The sequence below is a fragment of the Pseudomyrmex gracilis genome, unplaced genomic scaffold (genome assembly GCF_002006095.1).
Source record: "Pseudomyrmex gracilis isolate BER0280 unplaced genomic scaffold, ASM200609v1 scaffold_138, whole genome shotgun sequence".
Classification (NCBI taxonomy): domain Eukaryota; kingdom Metazoa; phylum Arthropoda; class Insecta; order Hymenoptera; family Formicidae; genus Pseudomyrmex; species Pseudomyrmex gracilis.
In genome coordinates, this window is record NW_018020722.1 from 286,811 (window position 1) to 308,421 (window position 21,611).

The 21,611-nt window shown below is 31.9% G+C and overlaps 4 protein-coding genes across 4 annotated transcripts in view; all 4 read right to left on the reverse strand.

The window, feature by feature from the left end:
- LOC109856937 (GDNF-inducible zinc finger protein 1-like) overlaps nucleotides 1-1,388 on the reverse strand; it is a 2,982-nt gene extending 1,594 nt beyond the window's left edge. Inside the window, exon 1 of the mRNA XM_020432717.1 lies at nucleotides 800-1,388. Coding sequence (XP_020288306.1) covers nucleotides 800-881 — 82 coding nt within the window. The 5' untranslated portion in view covers nucleotides 882-1,388. The remainder of the gene's footprint in view (nucleotides 1-799) is intronic.
- On the reverse strand, nucleotides 981-6,688 carry LOC109856936 (zinc finger protein 431-like). Its single transcript, XM_020432716.1, has 4 exons — nucleotides 5,993-6,688; nucleotides 3,128-3,439; nucleotides 1,747-2,026; nucleotides 981-1,029 (listed from the first exon to the last, which is right to left on the reverse strand). The coding sequence occupies exons 2-4, from the start codon at nucleotides 3,429-3,431 to the stop codon at nucleotides 1,014-1,016; spliced, it is 600 nt and encodes a 199-aa protein (XP_020288305.1). The 5' UTR covers nucleotides 3,432-3,439; nucleotides 5,993-6,688; the 3' UTR covers nucleotides 981-1,013.
- LOC109856961 (zinc finger protein 2-like) lies at nucleotides 5,917-6,476 on the reverse strand. Its single transcript, XM_020432755.1, has 2 exons — nucleotides 6,407-6,476; nucleotides 5,917-6,254 (listed from the first exon to the last, which is right to left on the reverse strand). The coding sequence occupies exons 1-2, from the start codon at nucleotides 6,474-6,476 to the stop codon at nucleotides 5,917-5,919; spliced, it is 408 nt and encodes a 135-aa protein (XP_020288344.1).
- Nucleotides 6,689-8,226: 1,538 nt separating the features above from the next.
- LOC109856962 (gastrula zinc finger protein XlCGF57.1-like) lies at nucleotides 8,227-13,409 on the reverse strand. The gene is made up of 5 exons (XM_020432756.1): nucleotides 13,355-13,409; nucleotides 12,146-12,358; nucleotides 10,207-10,389; nucleotides 9,097-9,270; nucleotides 8,227-8,411 (listed from the first exon to the last, which is right to left on the reverse strand). Exons 1-5 carry the CDS (start codon nucleotides 13,407-13,409, stop codon nucleotides 8,227-8,229), a joined length of 810 nt encoding a protein of 269 aa, XP_020288345.1.
- Between the last annotated feature and the right edge of the window lie 8,202 nt (nucleotides 13,410-21,611).

Here is a 21,611-nt window from a genome sequence, read left to right on the forward strand (position 1 = left end):
TATATATATATACATATATATATAACATTATACTAGTTATATATATATTAGTTATGTATATATATATATATGAAAACAAATGTATAGGTCAAATTAATCATCACAAATTAGTTTAGACGTACAAATCTCGTGTGGAACATAATAAAAGCGCCATATTAGCGAAAATCACGTTTTTCGAAACGTAATACTATAATATGCGAAAATTGCATTTGTAAAATCTGTTATCTGACATAAATCGCAAACATGATAAAGATATGTACAAGTGTGTTTCAAATCTATCGATGTAATAAAATATTAAATTACAAACATGATGGTAAAATGCGCGAATATGGAGCTTCTACTGTACACAGTGAACAAAACTTAATCAACAAATATTAATGTTTTTTTTTGTCTTATTACACAAATTAATCAATTATATATAATAATGATCTCCTAATATATAATACATGTAATAGATGGCAAAAGATACTTTAATGAAATTCGCGCGTTTTTTGTGATGTTGTTCCAACAAAAATGACTAAAATAGTAGAGATTATAGTTTTTAGTGTTTAATACAGTTTTCAATAAAAATACTCAAAAACAATCTCCGACAAAATTTTGCACAGGTTTTTAACAATTAAAACTGAAATAAATTGATAATTAGTTTCGAACATTTCATAGAATCTATCGCGCTTCTTTTCTATGTGTTTTTATCTTTTACATAAATATTTTATATATATATATATATAAGTATGCAAAAAACATATTCAGTTCAGCATCGAAATCTTGTCTCACAATCATAGCAACATCAATACTTGACTTTCACTTTGCAGTACAGCTTCTCGTGTCTTTTGAGGCTGTCGGATCTCGAGAAACTCTTGCCGCATTCCGTGCATACGCATGTGGCGATCTGCTTTTTCTTACGGTGTTCCAAGGATTCCGGGGATAGGTCGTGATAATCGGTGGTTACGAATTCGTAGCAACTCTGCGAGATGTTCTCGTCGAACTCTAATTGGCCCTCGTTGAACCAACCGCTAAATTTCACGTCTTCTGTAAAAGAAACAAATGAACATGCAAAACGTTTTGTTAATTGCGAAACCAAATGGAGGACAAAACAACGGTGGGGGAAAAGATCTTTGCAAGCGCATGCAACTTTTAAGAGACTGATTACGTGTGCGAACATTCTAATTGTCAACGAAGTATGAGATACACACAGAGTAAAAAAAAAAATAATTAGCATGTGAATTACAAACAAAAACAAAAAGAATCAGTGACTAATGTGATGATGTTACGTATGTTTGAACATAAAAAATTAGAAAAGAACAAAATATCAGTAAGCCCAATTATTGCGATGTTCTTTGGTAGTTTCCAAAGTGATTTTGACATTGTGCACTTTTGTGTGTTAATGTATAATTTTACATACTCTCTCTTCTCTCTCTCTCTCTCACTCTCTATCTCTCTTCTTTCTCTCATTCTATAATACAATAACATAAAACACATAATTTTGAACAATAAGAAAAAAGAAATGAGTGAAATAAATAATCACGGGATGATTGATCTTCATTGAAATACATATTTCACAAAATGCTCTTTGCATTAGTTCGGTATTTATTTCGGTATGTATATCTATATATATTATACATATACATTATACGTTAATATTTTACGATCTCGTACAGAAAAACTCGTGCAGATACAACAAGAGAAATTGTACATAGGATAAAAAAAAAACAAAAAAAAAAAAAACAATCGATGCGAACTGATTACTCTAGATGATGTTTCATTCTCATATGTTTCGTTAGTTCGTATCGGCGATAGAACTTCTTCGAACATATACTGCAGCTCAATTTGGGCAGCTGCCCGCACTCGAGTCTCTGGTGACGTCGCAAATTGTCCATCCACTTGTATCCTTTGCCGCATTCGCCGCACATGTAACGTTGTTCTTGCAATGGCACATGACGACCCTGTAGAAGTGGCACACTGGCAAAGTCGAATTCGTTGGTGTTCAAGTCCTCCCCGCTAAAGTCGTCCATAAGAAAGGAGTTGTCTGTAACGTAGAATGTATTCTGTCATTTCCAGTGGGAGACTGACGGTATCACAAAATCTAGCGATAGAAACTATGTGTGTTAAAGTAGACAATCTTATTCGATGAACATTTTCGATCGATAAAACCGAGCAAAAACGCGCATCCCGATCGCATATAATTAATTAACGATTCGTCAGTTACTACTTCCCTATTGTGAATTTATTAATTGCAGCAGTTTGATATTTTATTGATATTTCTCGATAAAAAGTAACAAAGTGTTGATTACAAGTTTCATGCTAATCAATACGAAACACAACCAAATGTGAAACACTGACAAAGACAGTCTCTCTACGGGTTTTATTCTCTTTTAAGTGTCTTGTAATTTTATATCAAAAATTACATGATAAATTGTGGAGATTGTGTAATTACGTTGTAACAACGCGATGAAGCGGGCGTGTTGCACAGACATTTAAACATAAAAATATGGTAACTTTTTTATTACAATCTCTCAAATTTATCTTTGGTAAAAATACAATTTTTGGCTTCGCGTCGACAAGATACGTGACAGAGTCAATAATAAAATAAAGCTAGAAAATTACAAGTTTCATATATCGTTCCTTCTCTTTTTTTTTCAATAATTTTATATGTTATTTTCTTTGTGCATTTTGTATATGTGCGTTTGTTTTTTTACGTTTCAATATTTGTTGAACTTGAAGTAGAAATACATTAAAGCGCGCGCAGAAAGAAGAATGCATTTTGAATTTATAATTTACGTTCGACATTCAAAACTTGTAATCATTACACGTATTATTAATGCCATTGATGTGGCTAACCATAACAAGACGGCAAATATATAAATATTAAAAAAAAGAACATTTTGGAAAAGTATCAAGTACACATAAATATGTTTAATCACAATTATTAAGTATCTTATGTGAAACTTCACTTACTACGCTGTACTATATTACTATATAATGTTGATTAAACAATATATTTGAAGCAAAATAAATTTGTACAAGGACTGCAAAAATTGTACGCATTAATAAATATTTGAATCGCGCACACGTCAAATATTTGTCAAAAAATTTGAACTTGAAGTTTATTTTTTCTCGTTACACGGACCAACATCGTTATGATGCTTGCAAGCTTCACATTCAGAATTCAAGTTCGAATGGTGCACATATAAGTGTTCTTTAAGTCTGTCCCGTCTGTAAAATCTTTTCGAGCAAAATCCACACTTGATCTTCGCCTCTTTGTTACCGCACTGCAATTGATGGCGACGCAAACTGCTGCTCCACGCGTACGTATTGCCGCATAAAGAGCACATGAAGATCTGACGTTTATTTGGATCGTTCATTGCTTCAAAGTAGTCCTCCACCGACGTGTCAAGAAAGTCGTCGCAATACATGCGCCACGGTTTGCTCATGTCAAGTCCTGTCGACATAAAACGAGCAGTGAGCAGAAAAAGCTGTATCAAATATCTTGGCAGAAAATATATGGCTTAACGCTGCAAATTATATTATTTTGAAACGAAAACAATTACGTGACAAATTTTCTAAATTTGAAAAACAAAATTTTAATACTCTTTTATTTAATGAGTGAACCTTTTAATTTAATAAAAGTTACACTTAAAAAAACAATACTATGTCACGCACAGCAACGAAATGTTAAGATACAAGTACAATACTGAAAAGCCGTTGTCACATGTGAAATTTGAAACTTTTTAATAAACTTTCTTATAACAAACGTTCTTTTTTTTAAATGCTTAAGAAATAATGGCCCAAACGAATCACAATTCATCAAAAAGAGTATATAAAAATTATTTATTATAGAAATTTCTTTTACAAACAAAATGGTTCTATTTATATAAGAACTAAAGCTTTTTGTAAATGCTTACAATATGTACATACATAATAGCATCGTATAAAGCAAATGTCTCAAATGTCGACTTCAAATTCTTGTGCACACTAGAGTTTTTATAATAATAATTTAAAGTATCTCAAAATATTCTTTGTAAATTGTTTATAAAATTTGAATTTACGATAATAAATTTACCAAACTCACAGCAAAATATTATTTGGAAGTCATTCTAATACTTAAAAAAAAGTTACTAAAAGTATGTATATATACGTGTATATAATACATGTACAATAATATATACACATACCACATATAGAGTATGTATGTATATATATAGTATATACATGTTTAAATATACATGTATATACAGTTTATATTTCTTATTTGTCTTACTACATAATATTAGACTATATGTTATACAATATATAAATTTATATACACGTAAGATTATAATCAATCGTTATTAAATAGTCAATTTTTTGTTAGAAAAACAAGTTCGAATATATTTAAAAAACTACCTATTGCTAAATTGTCAACTAATACAAAATTATTTTTATCCTACTTCTATCTTAGTTTTTGTATTCTAAATTGTAACAGAGAGAATAAAAAATAGCCTCAAAAATATGTAGAATAAAAGATAAAAAGGAGATCATAAAAAGTACTGTTATTTCCAGAATTTGATTAAATCTTATTATGAATATAAATCATACTGAAAACGAACTTACGTTCAGTATAAAAGAGATGCGCGACAAGTTTGAAATGACAATTGTTTTGCATCGCAAAAAAAACGAAAAATTAACACTTAATATAACTCAAACAAAAATAATAGTTTTATACATATGGCCTTCATTCGCTACATTCAACATTTCTCTATACATATATTTATGTGTATATCTTTTAACAAATATTAATATATATATGTCTTTACGAGTTTTTATATTTAACTCGCGAGATTACATTTGCATCAATCTAGTAAGAAAATGAATCAGGAAACATAACGAATATTTTAATTTTAACAATTTTAACGATTTTATATTCTCAGAATACATATAATAAATAAATATGTTATACGTCACATGGAAGTCGAGTCTAATAAAAAAAAACTTTGCTAGACATTGTATATTAGAAAAAAAAAAACGGACAAAACATATCGGTTATTTGTCAATATACTTAATATAGGAAGCATACACATAATACTTTTGTCACAATAATATTCTTTGTGTGACTTTTAAGAATAATAATATTATCCTCGCTACGTATATACACATATTCAATCATATGTTTTTATGTGGCTGCAAAATAATGTGATTGAACATGAAAAAAAAAAAAAAATTGAAATAAATATTGCGCGAGCGAAAGATATTAATGATATGTGAAATTATATGCATCAATCTTTTGACGATTTATAAATATGAAATAAAAAAACATTTAAATAAGAACATTTTTGCGTGTAAAAATGAAAATGTTGACATTACATCGTAAAAGCATTTTTTTGCTATTTTTATTCCGTTTAAAAACGAAAGGCGAATCTATAAATCTCTCTTAAAAATATTATAATTTTCTACGTGAAGATAAAATAGATATCAACAGATCACATTGTAATTATCTACGCTTATTGTATGCGTGTGATTCCGGTATTGATTGAAATAACTGGTTTTTACAGATCAAGCGCTTTTACAAAATTCCTTTTGAAAAAGCAACTGTCTCGATCGAAAAACTTAAAATCATTGTCGTCGCATTTTTGTCGCGACTGATCATCATCAGTTTACCGTGGAGGACAAATCTAATATTTTTTGACTTTGTTCTCTCAACGAACGAAAGACAGATTTCCTATAGATTTTAATGTATTGAATTCGATACTGATCAAGGAATTTCGTTTTCACATCCGGATTTGAAGATAGTCATTTTCTTTTTATCTCATTACATATCTCTTTAAATTCTGACGTGATAGCAAAATTCCGAGATCAGATTTAACAACGCAACAAAATCTGTATAGAAAATCATTATTCTTTTCGTTGAAAAGGAAAACGTGTTTTTTCTAGCGTGTTTTTTTAATCGTAAACTTTCTTGTGTATCGTCTGATTCATTCTTCTCTCGCAGGCACCGATGTGAGCGTTCAAGACGAACTTGTGCTTGAATCTGCGACTGCAGATGGGGCACACCTCGCAGGGCACGACACCGCACTCGAGCCGTTTGTGACGGCTCAACGACGTCGCGGCTTTGTAAGATTTTCCGCATCTGTTGCATCCGTACATCCTTATGTCACCGCCGCCTGTGTTCTTTTTCCGAGAAACACTGGGCATTTTGTATGTCGAAGACTCGTCGAATTGCTGTTGGTTCCAGGACAAGTCGTTGTTGTCCTGCGTGAGCAGCAGAGACGCCAGTAAACCTGCAACGAGAGAGCAACGTGGTTAGACGATGCGGTTAATTTTACTTGAGATTAAACTTCGCTTTATTTACATCACACACACGTTCCCCGAGACGGAAAATGAACGAAACGAGTGTTTGGTCAGAAAAACGTGTGAGCGGAAGGAGTTAAACTGCGATTTCTTTTCAATGGTTTCATGTGTAACGGGAATTTTGTAGGATATATTTTTGAGGAAGACTCCATTTTTCGAAGAAAGATACAAGATTCTGAAATTTTAATTATAAATTTCCACAATTCTTCGATCAAATATAAATTGAATATAAAAGACAGTAATTTCTAATTAGTAAAGTCTCTTGAAGAAAGCTTGCTCGATGTAAAAAACTCTTGGCGCAATTATCGGCTAGTGAGAAGCGTATTGAGAAAATTTATATATTTATTTCTCTTTTTCGTACAAGTAAGTATAAGAACACAAAATATTTCATATGGGTAAAAATCTTTTAATTAATAAGATGCATTGCAATAAGGTGTAAGACAAAAGTGCTTGAAAAATAGTTTTGTAATAATTTATTTATATTTTTGTTTTGTATATATATATATATATATATACGTCATTTGTAAACGCGCTTTCATAATTTCTAAGCTCAATTGTATAAACAATTTCAAAAAGGCAATTGCAACAACATTTCAAAGTAAACAATATATCTATATTAACTGAAGTAAACAATATATCTATATTAACAATTTATTTAAAAAATCTCAACGACAAGAAGTATGTATGTTGTATATGTATATAAAATTGTATACGTGTATAAAATAAAATAAGATTAAATGTAAATAAAATGACAAAACGTCAAGAGATCGTTGCTCTTTGCGTGTGTTATTGATCACTTCGTGGTCTGTATGTTCGATCAAAAGTCTGTTTTTACGTCAACTCATCAAATGAGTCATATGTTAATATAATGAATTCTTTTGGTGTGCGATTGCAACCGATGCTTATGTTTGAACTTCCTGCCACAGATTGGACACTCAAACGTGGGATCCTTCCCGCATTCGACCCGCAGATGCTTCTTCCACGAATCCCGCCATTTGTATCGCTTGCCGCATTGGTAACAAAACCAGGACCTCAGGTTTGGCGCTGAAAAAAGAGACCGCTGGTCGTTAAATCGTTCGTTCGATTCGCGATTTTCTCGGTGACGACATTAAAAGCGCATATACATATATATGCATAATATATGTATCGCAGCAATATAACTTATACTTCGATTTAACATTTAATCGTAATATTTAATGTTCGAGGAACTTAATTTGAACGAATTGGCAAATTAATAATAAATATACTTTTTCGCACATGATTTTTTCAGACAAGTGTCTCACCGAATTACCCTTCGCTCAACAAATCGCCAGATCATTTTGATCCAGTTGTTTCGACTGTCGCCGTGAGTTTTTAACGTGAGCATTTTTTTTATTACATACTAACGCACAGTTTCGGAAACACATTAATAGCAAAATTCAGTACAAAATTCTGTCACAGATTTTATATCTATCGTGAGACTGATATCAAGAGAAACAATTTGAAACGATACACTAAGGATAATACTAAGATAACAGATGCGATAACAACAAATCATTTCCGCATAGAATGAATATAAGAGTGCAAAAGTTATTTCTCCTAAGAGCTATATATATTCCGAAAAAGTTTCCTCAAGGATTGGTCAACATCACTGCAATAATCACAAAAATTTGTTTGCGTGAGAAAAGGAAACAATAAAAGCGATCTACTGAAAAACTTCGATAATAAATGATGAAAATAAACTTTTATTTCGAAACTTCATTTCACACATTTCAACGTACATATGTATTGTTATACATACGGCGACGATAGAAGAAGCATTCGAACGACGCTCTCTCACGTAAGATGCTCTTTTCTAAAAAAAAATCTACATATGTACAGAAGAGCAATCGGAGATCGACATCGCGCGTCACGTTATTATTATTACAACAGGATGCTGTGCATGCATCTCGCGTGCGATTGCCAGCGGTGTTTGTGCTTGAACTGCCTGCCGCACACCGGACACGTGTAAGTCGGGTCTTTGCCGCATTCCACCCGTATGTGGTTCTTCAGGGAACCGCGCCACAGATAACGCTTACCGCACTGGAAGCAGACCCATCGTGGAAGAGCTGAAAATAAAAAAAGAGGTCTTTTTAGCGATTGAAGAAACCGAACTCGCCACCCGCGCATCTTCCATGCCATCAACTCTTTAAGAGGCGCAATGTTCGTCTTGCGACGTTACAAACGTTACGGGATTTTACATCACGGGGGACATTAACGACCATGTGTTATAAAGTCATGTCGTGTTTATAAAACAGAGACACACGCCGTCTACGGAATAAAAGCGCTTTAAAATCGTGAAAGTTACGCGCACTTTACGTACGTCTCTTTCTAATTAGATTATCGCTAAAAAAGCTCGTGTGTTGTTGTGCGATTCGTACGTTTTCCACTGTCCCAAACAATCAGCAGATGTTATTTTACAAGATTTGTGATTTTTAACAAAAAAAAAAAAAAACATAACGAGAGTTTCAAATCTCTCAAACAGTCGCGTGTCATGAGAGTCGCGTATGCGTGGGATTCAACAAGGAGACACAACTTTGCTAGTAAAATATCACTGAATCTTTATTATTATGGGTTTACATGTTTGATCTGATACACAACATAAAAATATCTTCATTGATCTGATGGGGAGATAATTTAAACAATAAAATAAAAAAAATGTTTAATTAAAAATCAATCAATTTGATCGATTTTTATTACGTCAAATCTCTCAATCTCTTCTCACTCTCTCGCGTCGCGTGCACACGCTCGAACTGAGATGCGACTGCAGTCTATGTTTGTATTTAAATTTCTTGTCGCAAAACCCGCACACGAACCTGGGCTCTTTGCCGCACACACGTTGATGAGTGTACAGCGACGATTTTCGCGTGTAGAATTTGCCGCAAACCTTGCACTGATTCCGTAGACTCTGCGGCCAAACTTCGTTATCTGAAAAAACAAAAGTATGAATGCAGTGTATGCGTTCATCTCGAACTGTGTATTTTTTCTTTTATTGTCAAATAAAAAAAATATACACGCAGAACTCTGTGTGTATGAATGTGAGTGTGTACAGGAAAATAAAAACGCGCGTCTTTGATAAAAACTTTGATAAAAGACGCGCGTTTTTATTTTCCTGTACACACTCACATTCATACACACAAAGTTCTGCGTGTATATTTTTTTTATTTGACAATGGAGACAAAGACAACAAATTCGACATAAATATCTGACAATACCAGATTCGACAACATATAACATTCTGTTTTGAGGTGTTTGTCAACTTGTCAACAAACAAGAAACAATTCATAAAAACTCACTTCTCCAGAGAATCTAAAAATATGTGTTTTCTGCAGCGATAAAATTAAGCGAATCAGAAAAGTAGGACATAAGTGATAAAACGTAATAGACATTCTTTTTTTCTAGACACACACACACACACACACACAGAGAGAGTAAGAGTGAGAGAAAAAGAGTATCACTTCTTTTGCAATCGATGTGGAATAATTAATATATTTTGTAACCGCAATTATAAATGTGTAACATGCTTGTCTGAGTTAAGAACTCCATGTGTCTTTTCTCGAACGCATAAAAACACTCTCTCTTTTATGCTTGCCATGTACTTTTATTAATAAAAGAACGATCTTTATAAAACACATTATTAGTTAAGGTATTACATTTAATCAAATTGTATTCGGTAACAATACATTTTATATAGTTTATCTTATTTGACACAATATGTTGTAATGCTATAGTAAAGAACCATCGTTTCTAATCCATAAATAATACTATTTTTTCGCACTACCACATTTTTCGTTGGTTACGGGATAGTTTTGTGAATCGCCATTTGGTGTTGTTTGAGGTGATGCTTGTGTTTGAATTTTTTACCGCAGCAGACGCAGGTGAAGCGTGGCTCGATTCCACACTCCATTCGTTTGTGCAAACTCAAGGATTCCTTCCATTTGTACGACTTGCCGCACGTGTTACACTGATAAGGCGGTAGTGACAGAGATGTCACACGTGTTATTATAGCGTAGGGTTTTGGTACATGGTACGGCTTCAATGTTCGGTCTGAAACAGGTAACGACGTGATCTCATTACATCTTGATGATTAACGAATGACTTCAATTTTCACCATGCTAGAAAAATTGACAATTTCGCAAAAATCACATGCGCTTTTTTTGTGACCTCCACTCTCATTCGGTAAAAACAAAATATTTCTTATATCTTTATTTCTCTTTTTTTCTCTCTCTGATTTTCAATCTTCTTATCTTATAATTACAGACTTTATTAAATCAGAATAAGTGATAGAGTATAGGATGAAAAATTAAAACACAGCGCAAATACATGTAAGTTGCGATTAAAATTAAGAATATATTTGAACTTTTACTTTTCGTGACGTACAAAATTCAATCAAAATTTTAACAATTTGAGCTAGTTTAATTTTATAAAATAGTAAAATTCAAATACATCAGTAATAGATCGCAATATATATCGCATTGTCAATATAATTTCTTAAATGTACGTCAAATGATATTAGTCGAAAACTTAGTGTGAACAGTTTTTTAGTTTCTTTTTTTTACTGTTTCAAGAAGTAGGTGCGAGATTAGAATTGTGAAACAGCATTATATGATCGTCGAAATATTGCTTTTGTTTAAATCTCGCGCCGCAAAGAACGCAAACAAATTGTCGCTGTTTGCACTGCATAGTTTCGTGTCTCGTCAGAGAGTTCTTCCACTTGTACACCTTGCCGCACGCATTGCAGATGAATTTGGGACGCGGCGGATAGGATTCTGTTACCCTATTGAACTTGTTGCGATCTGAAAAGAAATTGCCTCGTTAGCACATGCTTGTTTTCAAACGTGTTTGAAAAATACAACAAACGAAAAAACATCTTTAGAAGATCTCATTCCACACACATTTCTCTTCCCGAATCTTATTGCAGGATTTACATTTTCTATCAACTTAAAAGTCAATAGCGTAAATGTGAGAATATAACGGATTTGGATTTTTGAGACGGGACCAGAGTTTTGTAATTTCAAGATAATCTTGCTGTTAATTGTAAATAAATCAAAAGAGATTTTGTCGAAATTACTTTCTTTACGAAGAAGATATCATACATTATGATCTGTTCTTTTATTTTTCACATTATATTGTACAATTGTGTTTGCGAGAACAAAGGAGACTAGTATTAGATATGTTTGTTGATTCCACCCTTCCAGGGTTACAAATTTCTTACACTGTCTTTGTCTAATTGTATTTTGTCTTTGCGCAAATTTAATTGTTGAAGACGTGAACTCCGAATTACTGAGACGACTAATATGGCAAGATTCGAGTCATCACTGAGGCTTTTGTTCCTCAACGAGAGCGAGATTAATAAATATAAATTAATAATAATAACGATAAAAACTGATGATAATAAATTAACAAGCGTAGTTACGTATTACAAATCTAATTTCGATAAAGAACAAATTGCAACTTACGTTCGCGTGTCGTTGCAAATTGCATGCGTGTAAAACAAACACCTATGTGTAATCATTAAAAAGCGCAATTATATTAACACTAAATATTCATTAAAATGATTCTTTTACATACAAAGATGTAATGTTTTCACTCGGGAATATTAAATATAAAAAGTCCAAATACAGACAGAGATGCGACGCATGAAAAGTTAAACTAATAATGCCTGAATAATGTCTTAAAACTGTAACTTTATGTGTAAAGACATAAACGCCTTAAAAAAATACACGCAATAGAAAACTTTTTTATTGACATTAGTGCACGGATTTATTCTTTGATCGTTGCCGATTGTAGTCGATGTAATTGCCGTTCGAGTGATGCGCTTCGATGTGCTTCTTGACCATCCATCTGTGTCGTATTCTCGTGCCGCATATGGGACAAGTGTGCTGCGGATCCTTTCCGCATTCTTCTCGCGAGTGTCTGATCAACGATTGCATCCATTTATATTGCTTTCCGCAGGTCGAGCAAAAGTGTTTGCCTATTCTCTTATCGTTGTCAGACGCCTTCAACAGCAATAAACCTGGAAAAAACAACAGACATGTTAGTAAATTACAAATTTCGTTCACGCGAAGTAAAAAGAGTATCACACACGGAATGGCGTCTTTGATTATTTTCTAACTGTTTATCGCTTACTGTGCGCGATTGCTGGAGATTGAGAGTTTTATTATTAAATTTTTGTAATATGTTACACACCAATTTTTTTTTAAATCTTTTTTTTTTATATCTTAGTTTCTTATATCTATGTAGGATTTTCGTGATCATAAGAAAATTAAAAAAACAACAAATATATGAATGCATATTATTATTATATCAGATTTGTTTTTACAGTTTCTGATTCACTTGTTCCATAAACAAAATTTGTGTCTCACAAATACTTCGATCTACTCGTAAATATACGATAAAATAATATGCGCTACGCATAAATAATAAGAAAACACAACGATATTGTCAACAGAAAGTGAAGATCGCCGAAAAAAAACATACCAGCAATGTTGTATTCTCTACATATTGTAACGTTGAGTCTTCACTTTCCATTCAAAAATCGTTCTGTTGTTTCTCTCTTCGCAATCTTTGTATAATAATTAATTATCGTTGACTCGTTTTTATAACCGCAAGAGTAAATCGTTATCATAAAATAAACGCGTTCACGTACAATTACGGTCTGTAATACAATATATTGCTTATTTATTAGGTTTTCAGTTGTCAATCGCATACAACAATAATTCTTTCACTTCACACACACGTTACATTACTTTCTCTCGAATTGTTTTCTTACAAAGGTATCAATCTATTTAGCAACTAAAATTTACGATTCCTATCTCGTTCTTACGTTGTAATGTGTAGAATATTTAAGAATAACATTCGCTAGGGTTTTCTTACGACAATGCACGCTTTCAGGTTTTTGTTTAATAAAAAACTTAATGAGAGTTATATGTATATATATACACAGGTACGAAAAAGCATAATTAGACGAGACACACGACACGGACGTTTATAATAATTCTATACATCATACGCAGACAAGAAGCTACAGTTACATTCGCTAGCTTGCGATTTGCCACTTGTGACATATTCGAGATGTTCGTAAAAAAAAAAGTAATATATTGCACGTTTAATACAAAACTATCTAAACCGTTGTTTTTCATATCGAAATTCCGTTGTTTTCTTATCCTAGTTGCGTGTAGGATTGTCTTGTTATTCGTGGAAGTGAAAAATGATATACAAATGTATAGAAAATATGCTTTGAATTGAAAAAATAAATATATAAAATATATTCATAAGATTCAAAAGTCAGTAAGAAGAAATAGCTTTCTTCCGTGAGTTCGCAAAACTGCTAGTAGAAAAAGTATGTATATGTTCAATAAGATAAATGCTTTTGTGAGAGCAAAGAAATTGCTAATAATGCAAAATCATCTGACATTTGTTTTACAACGATGGCAAAAACTTTTCAAGAAAAAGACGTACGTAACAAACACTGTCTTGAGCTATATATATTTGTATATGATCTTGAAATCTATGAGTATCTTTTAAACGCGCGATATATTCTTTCGGCATTTATCTTATTGAAACAAATGTCGTTATGTGAACTCTCCGACAATACTTCTTATATATGTTTAGTTTCACTAAAGATAGAATATAGTTAGAAAATATACAAATATATGACGTAAAAAAATAGTTCGAGATAGTCGTTGAAAACGTTTGTTTACAATTGTGAATAATACGACGTATGCAAAAAAAAATCTGTCTCTACTCTTCTCCTCTTCCTAATATTAATATAAATTAATTACTTATCGTCTTTCTATTCAGTTGCAAAAATCAGTCAGTTTTTCTTTTATCGCCGATTTTATGAGCAATTATTTATTTACGCGCTTGTACTCGACTCTACCCGAATGCAATATTAATAATATACACGGTGGGACAATTCTTATTTCGTTTTGAGGTATTAATCGCATCCTCGCGAAACGAACTTGGTTCTTTTTCCCGATGACGCATTGACGAATTCCAGAAGGAGAGAGGCGGCTAGTCCTTTTATTTGTGAACGTTGTTCTCGTGGCGCAAGAGATAATCCTTGCGCCTGAATTTCCTGCCGCAAATTCTGCAAATGTGCTTCGGCAGCATGCCGCAGCCCTCGCGCAGATGCCTCGTCAGAGAGTCCGTCCATGTGTAACGCTTGCCGCACTTGAGACACGTGAACGGCCGATCGTAGTTGACGCGGCAGTATTCTCTCTTCAATTCTGAAACAGGCGGCAGAAAGGCCGATAGTGAGATCGTGAGATTTTGCATCGTGACGTGTTTTTTTACTGTTGCAATCAACTTGCATTCGCAAGATGTGTATGTAATTTAATTACCGGAAATTTTGAATAGATCAGTGCGTAAAATCGACTAAAAAAAATCATTGCAGCGATCGCTTGTAGAGATCAGTGCGTTTAGCCCTGTACATCATTAAAACAAAAACAAAAAGAAAAAAACATTAAACCCGAAAATCAATCTCGACTCTTATTTGTGTTTACATTTTATTGTATCTTACCACGTCTTACTTGTGATTTGTTTTTGTTAAATTGTATTATTTTGTTTTGTTTTTATTACTTGTTTTTTTTTACTGTCAGAAGCAATGACTAAAAATCGACTTATATAAGTGTTTCTGAAAAATCTCATCACACATTTTACATTAGACTCTTCATGCACTTAATGTCTTATATATGTAGCATTAATATAGAAAAGTCATGTGTGTTTTTATCATATTACGATATTTTTATATTTTTTTATGGAATGGAACTCTGGGAGGGATTTTGAGCAAACAGTTCTCTGTATATCAAAAGTAGATTTCGTTGTTTGAATATTCCGATGCGTTGTATCCGCGCTCTTGTTGCAGTTTTTGCATTTGCCATCGATTACCCTGAGAATCAGTTCATTATTGCAGTTCAAATTGCCTTTCTGATGCGGAATTTTCTAGATATCTCTGTTCACAAACACTTTAATAAATTTTTGCAAGAGAGAAACATTTAAAAAAATAAAATAATTTTCCAAATATTGTAAAGATTGAATAAAAAACACTCTTACCACTCTTTAAAATTCATATTATAGCATTTTCCAGTTTTTTTAAATGTGTGTGTTTTTTCTTACTCAGTTTCTATACTAGAGTATATTTGATTATCTTCTGCAGTTACACCGACTGATTTAACAGCAATTATGATAATTTGTGTGATAGCAATTTTGTATAGCAAAGATAAAATATTTATCAAAAAAAAAGAGACAAGCTACAGGAAGTTTACAATTACAGAATGAACATTAAGTTTATTAAAGACGAATAGATAATTCCTCGTTATTTGCAACAACTATGCTTTACAATAACAAATATAATTGTCACCCATGATTTTGTGACAAGAAAGAAAGGATTTGTAATTGTGTGCGGTCTGAAGTCATTAAATTATACAGGTACATCAGTGCACATTACATATTGATAAAGTAGAAATAACAAGTCTTTTATTTCATTATCTTTCTTTGTACAAAAACAACAGTATATATACATATATAAGCAGCAAGAACGATATAAGCTCAGTAATAATTATGTGTATAGCAGTAGCAGTCCACACATATATCTTTAGATAACACTCTCTCACTTTGCTTCGAGAAACTTCAAAGTTGCACAAAATTTCATTTTAAAATAAAAAAATTGAATGTTCTAACACTTGTGCGCTATAGACTAAATTATAAAGTGAACGTACGTTGTTGATGATATGCGTCGACATTCATACAAATGATTTCTGTATGCAACTACACGGTTTACAGTAGTGCGAAAAATTACTGTTTTGTTATTATTAATATTTTGCTATGATTACATTATGATATTACTTATAATAATAAGTATTCACTATTAATTAATGTAACTTTATTACACTATTATGAAATATTGCTATGTATCTGTGTTCTTTCTCTATAAGAATCAGTGACAGTTTTGATAATAATACATAAGAAATGTTTAATATTTCAAAACTTATTACACAACGCGCAATTGCCTCTAAACAAGCAAATGAACTAAATATTCATTAGTGAAAAAAATAAATATCTCATATTTTCTTCAATACTTGAAGAAATAGGAAAAGCAGTTTTTTTTCGTTTTGTATGTATCATGCTTGAAAGAGAAAGAACCACGTAGTTATAAAAGCAAGAGTAACTTTTCATTTGTTTGAAGATAAAATTTTTGCAACAGTTAACGCGCGGTATTTAAATTTACAATAATCGTAAGTAACACACAAAAAATAACCATTATTAATTCTTGAATAAAAAAAAAGACTAAGAGACCTAAGATCTAACGCAATTAGCTCATTATTGATGAACAAAAATATACATTGATTTTTTTAGTAGTTAATATATACATAAAATTCGCATACGTATTGTAACCACTTGTTTAAGACATAAAACAACATCAATTACAATATACACATTCAACAATCTTAAAAAAGAATCGTAAAAAAAAAAGAAATCTGAAAACACACATAAATAAGAAACATATTTTCATAAAACTGATAAATGTTTTACATTTGAAAAATTTAAAAAAGAACCAACTGTGATTTTAAATATATGTAAAACAGAGATATGTGTAAAACAAATTTTATTTGATGAATTTTGAACAATTGTAAAAAAGAAATGCTACAAACATTACTTCATTATTCAACAAATTGAAAACAATAATTAAGCAAGCAAAAATTAAAAGGGAAAAATTCTGAACAATAATAACCATTGTGTACTATACAAACTTTGTTAACCACTTTTTAGATCCTCCTCAATAAAGCGACAACGTAATTAAATTGATGAGCGCAAAAATAAGTCATAACATAGATATAATAAAAAATAAAAAAACTAAATTCCAATAAAAAATTAAATATACTTGAGATTTTTTTCTTATTTTGTATTTAGCAACATTTTTGCTCTTTTGTTTTAATTTTACGCCATCAATTTAATTCGTTTGTTTTTTGTTTTGCTGAGCGCGGGTCTGACTTTTTTCCCTTAAAGATTTATTTCACAGAACCATAAGTTTTTTGTTCTCTTAAACGCGCAATAAATAAGACATAATTTTGTATATAAATGTTTCAGAAACAATGACGATTTATCTATCTTAATAATTAAGATAATTTTATTCGCATAGCTGCCACAGCTCGAAACGATGATTGAACTATTAATTACTGTTATATCGTAAATATTATTTTGATGTGTTTAATTCATATTTATAGGTGTTTGATGTATCATGTTGTTAGTTATAATTATAGAGATTTTTGAGTCAAATGTATTTTAGCAAATTTTATTAAGTGCACTGTTAAACTGAAAAATTCAGTGCGAGTGTCTAGTCAGCGAGTTGCGAGCCGCTATACGATAGAAACACTGGGCAAGAATTGCACAGGCAGCCGAAAAGATGCAACAATCGGCGTTGCACTTTTCGAGAACCAGATGTCGCGTGTTCGTAATCAACCAATCACAACAAACAATAAGCTGATGTATAAAAAACGACATCCAGACGTAGAACACCGAGAGAATCGTAAAATCGTCTCGAATTGCGTTGTCGCCGGAGGATCTGCGCCGAATGTTGTGTTACGTAAGATGTCACGATCACTAACTGTAACCGGGAGAAGTCCGGCTTATACAAAAAAAGAATATACACTTTTATTTCAAAATACAAGATTATTTAACACATTCGAGACCGACGTCTGACGGGCGAGGCATCGTATGACCTATATGCTGAGTCATTGATATCGAATGTAATTGTTCCGAGGCTTCTTCTGTTTTTTCGCGGCGGTCGTCAAATCCCACGGGATAACATTATACTTATGTACTGTTCGCATGTGTCGCTTCAAGTTGCCTTTCTGTTTAGCTGCGTGCTCGCACAACGAACATTTGAACTGCGCATCCTTGTGGCATTCGTAGTTTAGATGACGAGTTCTGGTGCTCTTGTACAAGTAGATTTTGCCACAATGCGAACACGGAAACGATCTTTCTGAAAGCATAATTCAATTGAGAGAAACATTAATACATACAACTGCAAAATGTGATAGATTTGATCTGCTTGCGATCTTCACGATGCGCTTCCAACGTTTTACTCTTTATCTTCACGTAGTGCGTATTGAATCGAACTATTTAAGCACGAAAAACTACGTTTGTGTGGTTAGTTTAGAGTAAGTGTTGTTTAAAACAAAATCGGGACTTTTTTTTTTAAAAAAAACATTTGGCTTATTAATGAGATATGAAATAACTCAAGAAATCTGGCAGGAGTGACGGTCAAGTTCTAAAATATAATCATTCGTGTGACGATCATCTTTCTTGAAGAATTATTTCTTCAAAAAACGTTTTTTTTTTTTTTTTTTTTTACACTTCAACACTTGATATTTGTACATAATCGATGCGTGATCTCGAAATGTTCAATTTGACAACGCGAAATCCAAGTTTCAAAAGTTTGATTATTAAATATACAGTATAGGGACTTCTCGCAAAACAAACCCGTATTTCTTCACCATGACGCCTGAAGACTAGACTAGAAGTCCGGACTAGAAAAAGTGTCTGACTAGAAGAAGTCTGACTCTAGAAATTTTCAACAATGTTGCACGACAAAATCATAATTATTCGAAGAAATGCTTCGAAACTCAACGTTCTTTCGAACTTTAAAGTTTACGATGTCAAAGCAAAAAACAAAAACATTTTATTCTCACAACACCGTACAAGAAGCCATTACAGCAGTAATTAGATTTGATGTTAAAAGTCTTCTGATCGATGTTCTTCGGACGAACATGTTCTCCTGAGCACGATGATCTTCCATTTGTCTTCGTGGTCGTGTCTTCGAGACGGCATCTCTTTTTCTGAGTGACGCAAATTATCTCATATTCGTAAAATAAAGTGATCAGAGTATATAGTCGACTAGTAACAAATCAGGAATTATTATATTTCAACTATACGTATTAGTATGGTTTTATTACAATGTCTAGCGCAATTATGATAAATTTATGATCACCTATTAATAAAACAAATAGTCATCTACAATATGTATATAACTAAGGCCTCGATGGACATTTTTCCGCCTCTAAAAGTCCAAATAGATAAATTCGTCAAATTATCACAGAATTTTCTCGTCCGTAAAATCGAATTTGATTAAAAAAAAAAGTCTTTCAATAATGCGCTACAGATTGCGATCTCGAAATTTCTTCATTCGCTCGCGATCATTACAATTCTCCATTGTCGTGCGTTATAATCGCGTTAAAAATTACACATCCGCGCAAACATTCTTTATAACTCTATACTAATCGTACATACCAACATATTCTACACTATTAGTATTAAGAAATGACAGAAAACATTGATTGCAGAAATCCATTACCATTGAAATTATAATGTACGTGTGTATAATGCAATCATATACACAATTAACGATCAGCAGTATACAAACGTTGTGTGTGTGTGTGTGTGTGTGTACGTGGATTTGTGATAATTTTTACCTTGTGAAAAGTTTCGCTGAAGCATTCATTATCAGTTTTAAGCAGAAAATCGATAGATACACATAGACATACACGGTTGTACAACAACAATTGAGTTTCCACCGAACGCGGTCAATAATCTAACGTCTTAACTTAAGTGAGCAGTATCGGGTTTACTATCATCGGAGATTCAAAGTTATCATTATAACTGAAAAACTTCTGTCAAAAAAGTTTGATTTTGACAAACAAAGAAATGTTCACAGAGTGTAATTTATATATGTATACAGTTACTCAACAATTCTCTCTCTTATAATTTATTTGATTTAATTTATTATATTTAATTTAACGAGTTTAATTGAGTTTAATTTTATAGTTTTTTTATAATTGTTATAAATTATAATTTGTTTTAAAATTGATTATTACAATTAATTTATTTACGTACAAAACACTCCGTGCATTTTCAATTGACAAAATCGAAACTTCTTTGATTACGAACATGTCTCCCTTTCTAATCATAAGTAATTTATAAATGATTAATACAAGAGATAAAAGTACGAAAACGCTCGGCCATAGAGAGATTAATAAGAGTTGCAAAGTTCTGCCGCGGCATTTAGCTTTAGAACTTGTCTCTTCTTAGAAGAGATTCTTTTTATCTTGCTTGTTTGCGTCGCTGCACTTGATTGACGCTTTATTTTAAAACAATAATAGATGACCTTAAAACAATTTATCAATGATTTCATCGGTTTAAAACTGTTAAGTTTCTATCGCAATAAAATTCGACAGCTGCCTATTGAAAATAAAAAAATTATATCACCGATACCGGAGATTATTGTGATGTTCTTATTTTGATAAGTAATTGTACATCTCTTATATGATTAAAACCTATATTGACAAAAACCAGTGAATTGCTTTGCATACTTAATATATGTTTCATTTAACTTTACGTACTAGTGTAGACAAGCTACTGAAAGAAAAAATGAGTAATGATTAATAAAATTTGGTGAGACGTATGATAGCGTTGCAGAAAGCAAAACAACCAACACTGGCTTTTTCTTTATCAAACGCCATTTTTATATTGATACAAATACAAAAAATTTATTGATCCTAGCCAGTCATTTTTTCGCGTTTTGAACGCTCTTCTTTTTTAAAAAATTCTTCCTAGGTCGTACGGGTATTTTTGTTCTTCAGTGCGTTACGAATATTCTTCTCGCTGTTGTAATCTCGGTCTTGACGAATCATATGTTAAACGTTTAAGCTCATGCGTGTGATTCTAAGATATTTCTCGAATTTTGACACAGATTTTCACAAACAAAGGATGTATCATCTACATATGTCCTAAAACCCTCACAAAAAAAATATAGCTCTTACTAATGATCTTTTTACACTAGTCTTTGATCAAACGTTTCGTCTATTCTTTTTTGTCGATAATCCTTCGATATGTACGCATCTGGCATAAAAAAGTAAAAAGATAAATAAGTGTTAAGATGCAAAAAATAGCTTCAAATATTTTAAAAAGAAAGACGTTGAAATTGGCTGTTTGAAGCAAACACAGTTGTTGTTTTGTGTAAGTATGATTAATTGTTTACTATACTTATACACACAACGTTTGCTTCAAACAGCCAATTTCAACGTCTTTCTTTTTAAAAAGATTAAATTTTTGCATTATTAACGCGCGGTTAAAATTACAATGTTACATGTACATCTTTTTGTTTCTTGAATTTATATATATATATATATATATAAATTTATATATATATATATGTATTTTTTATTGTTGTCTGTTCACAATATTATTAATGTTAATTAATATCATAT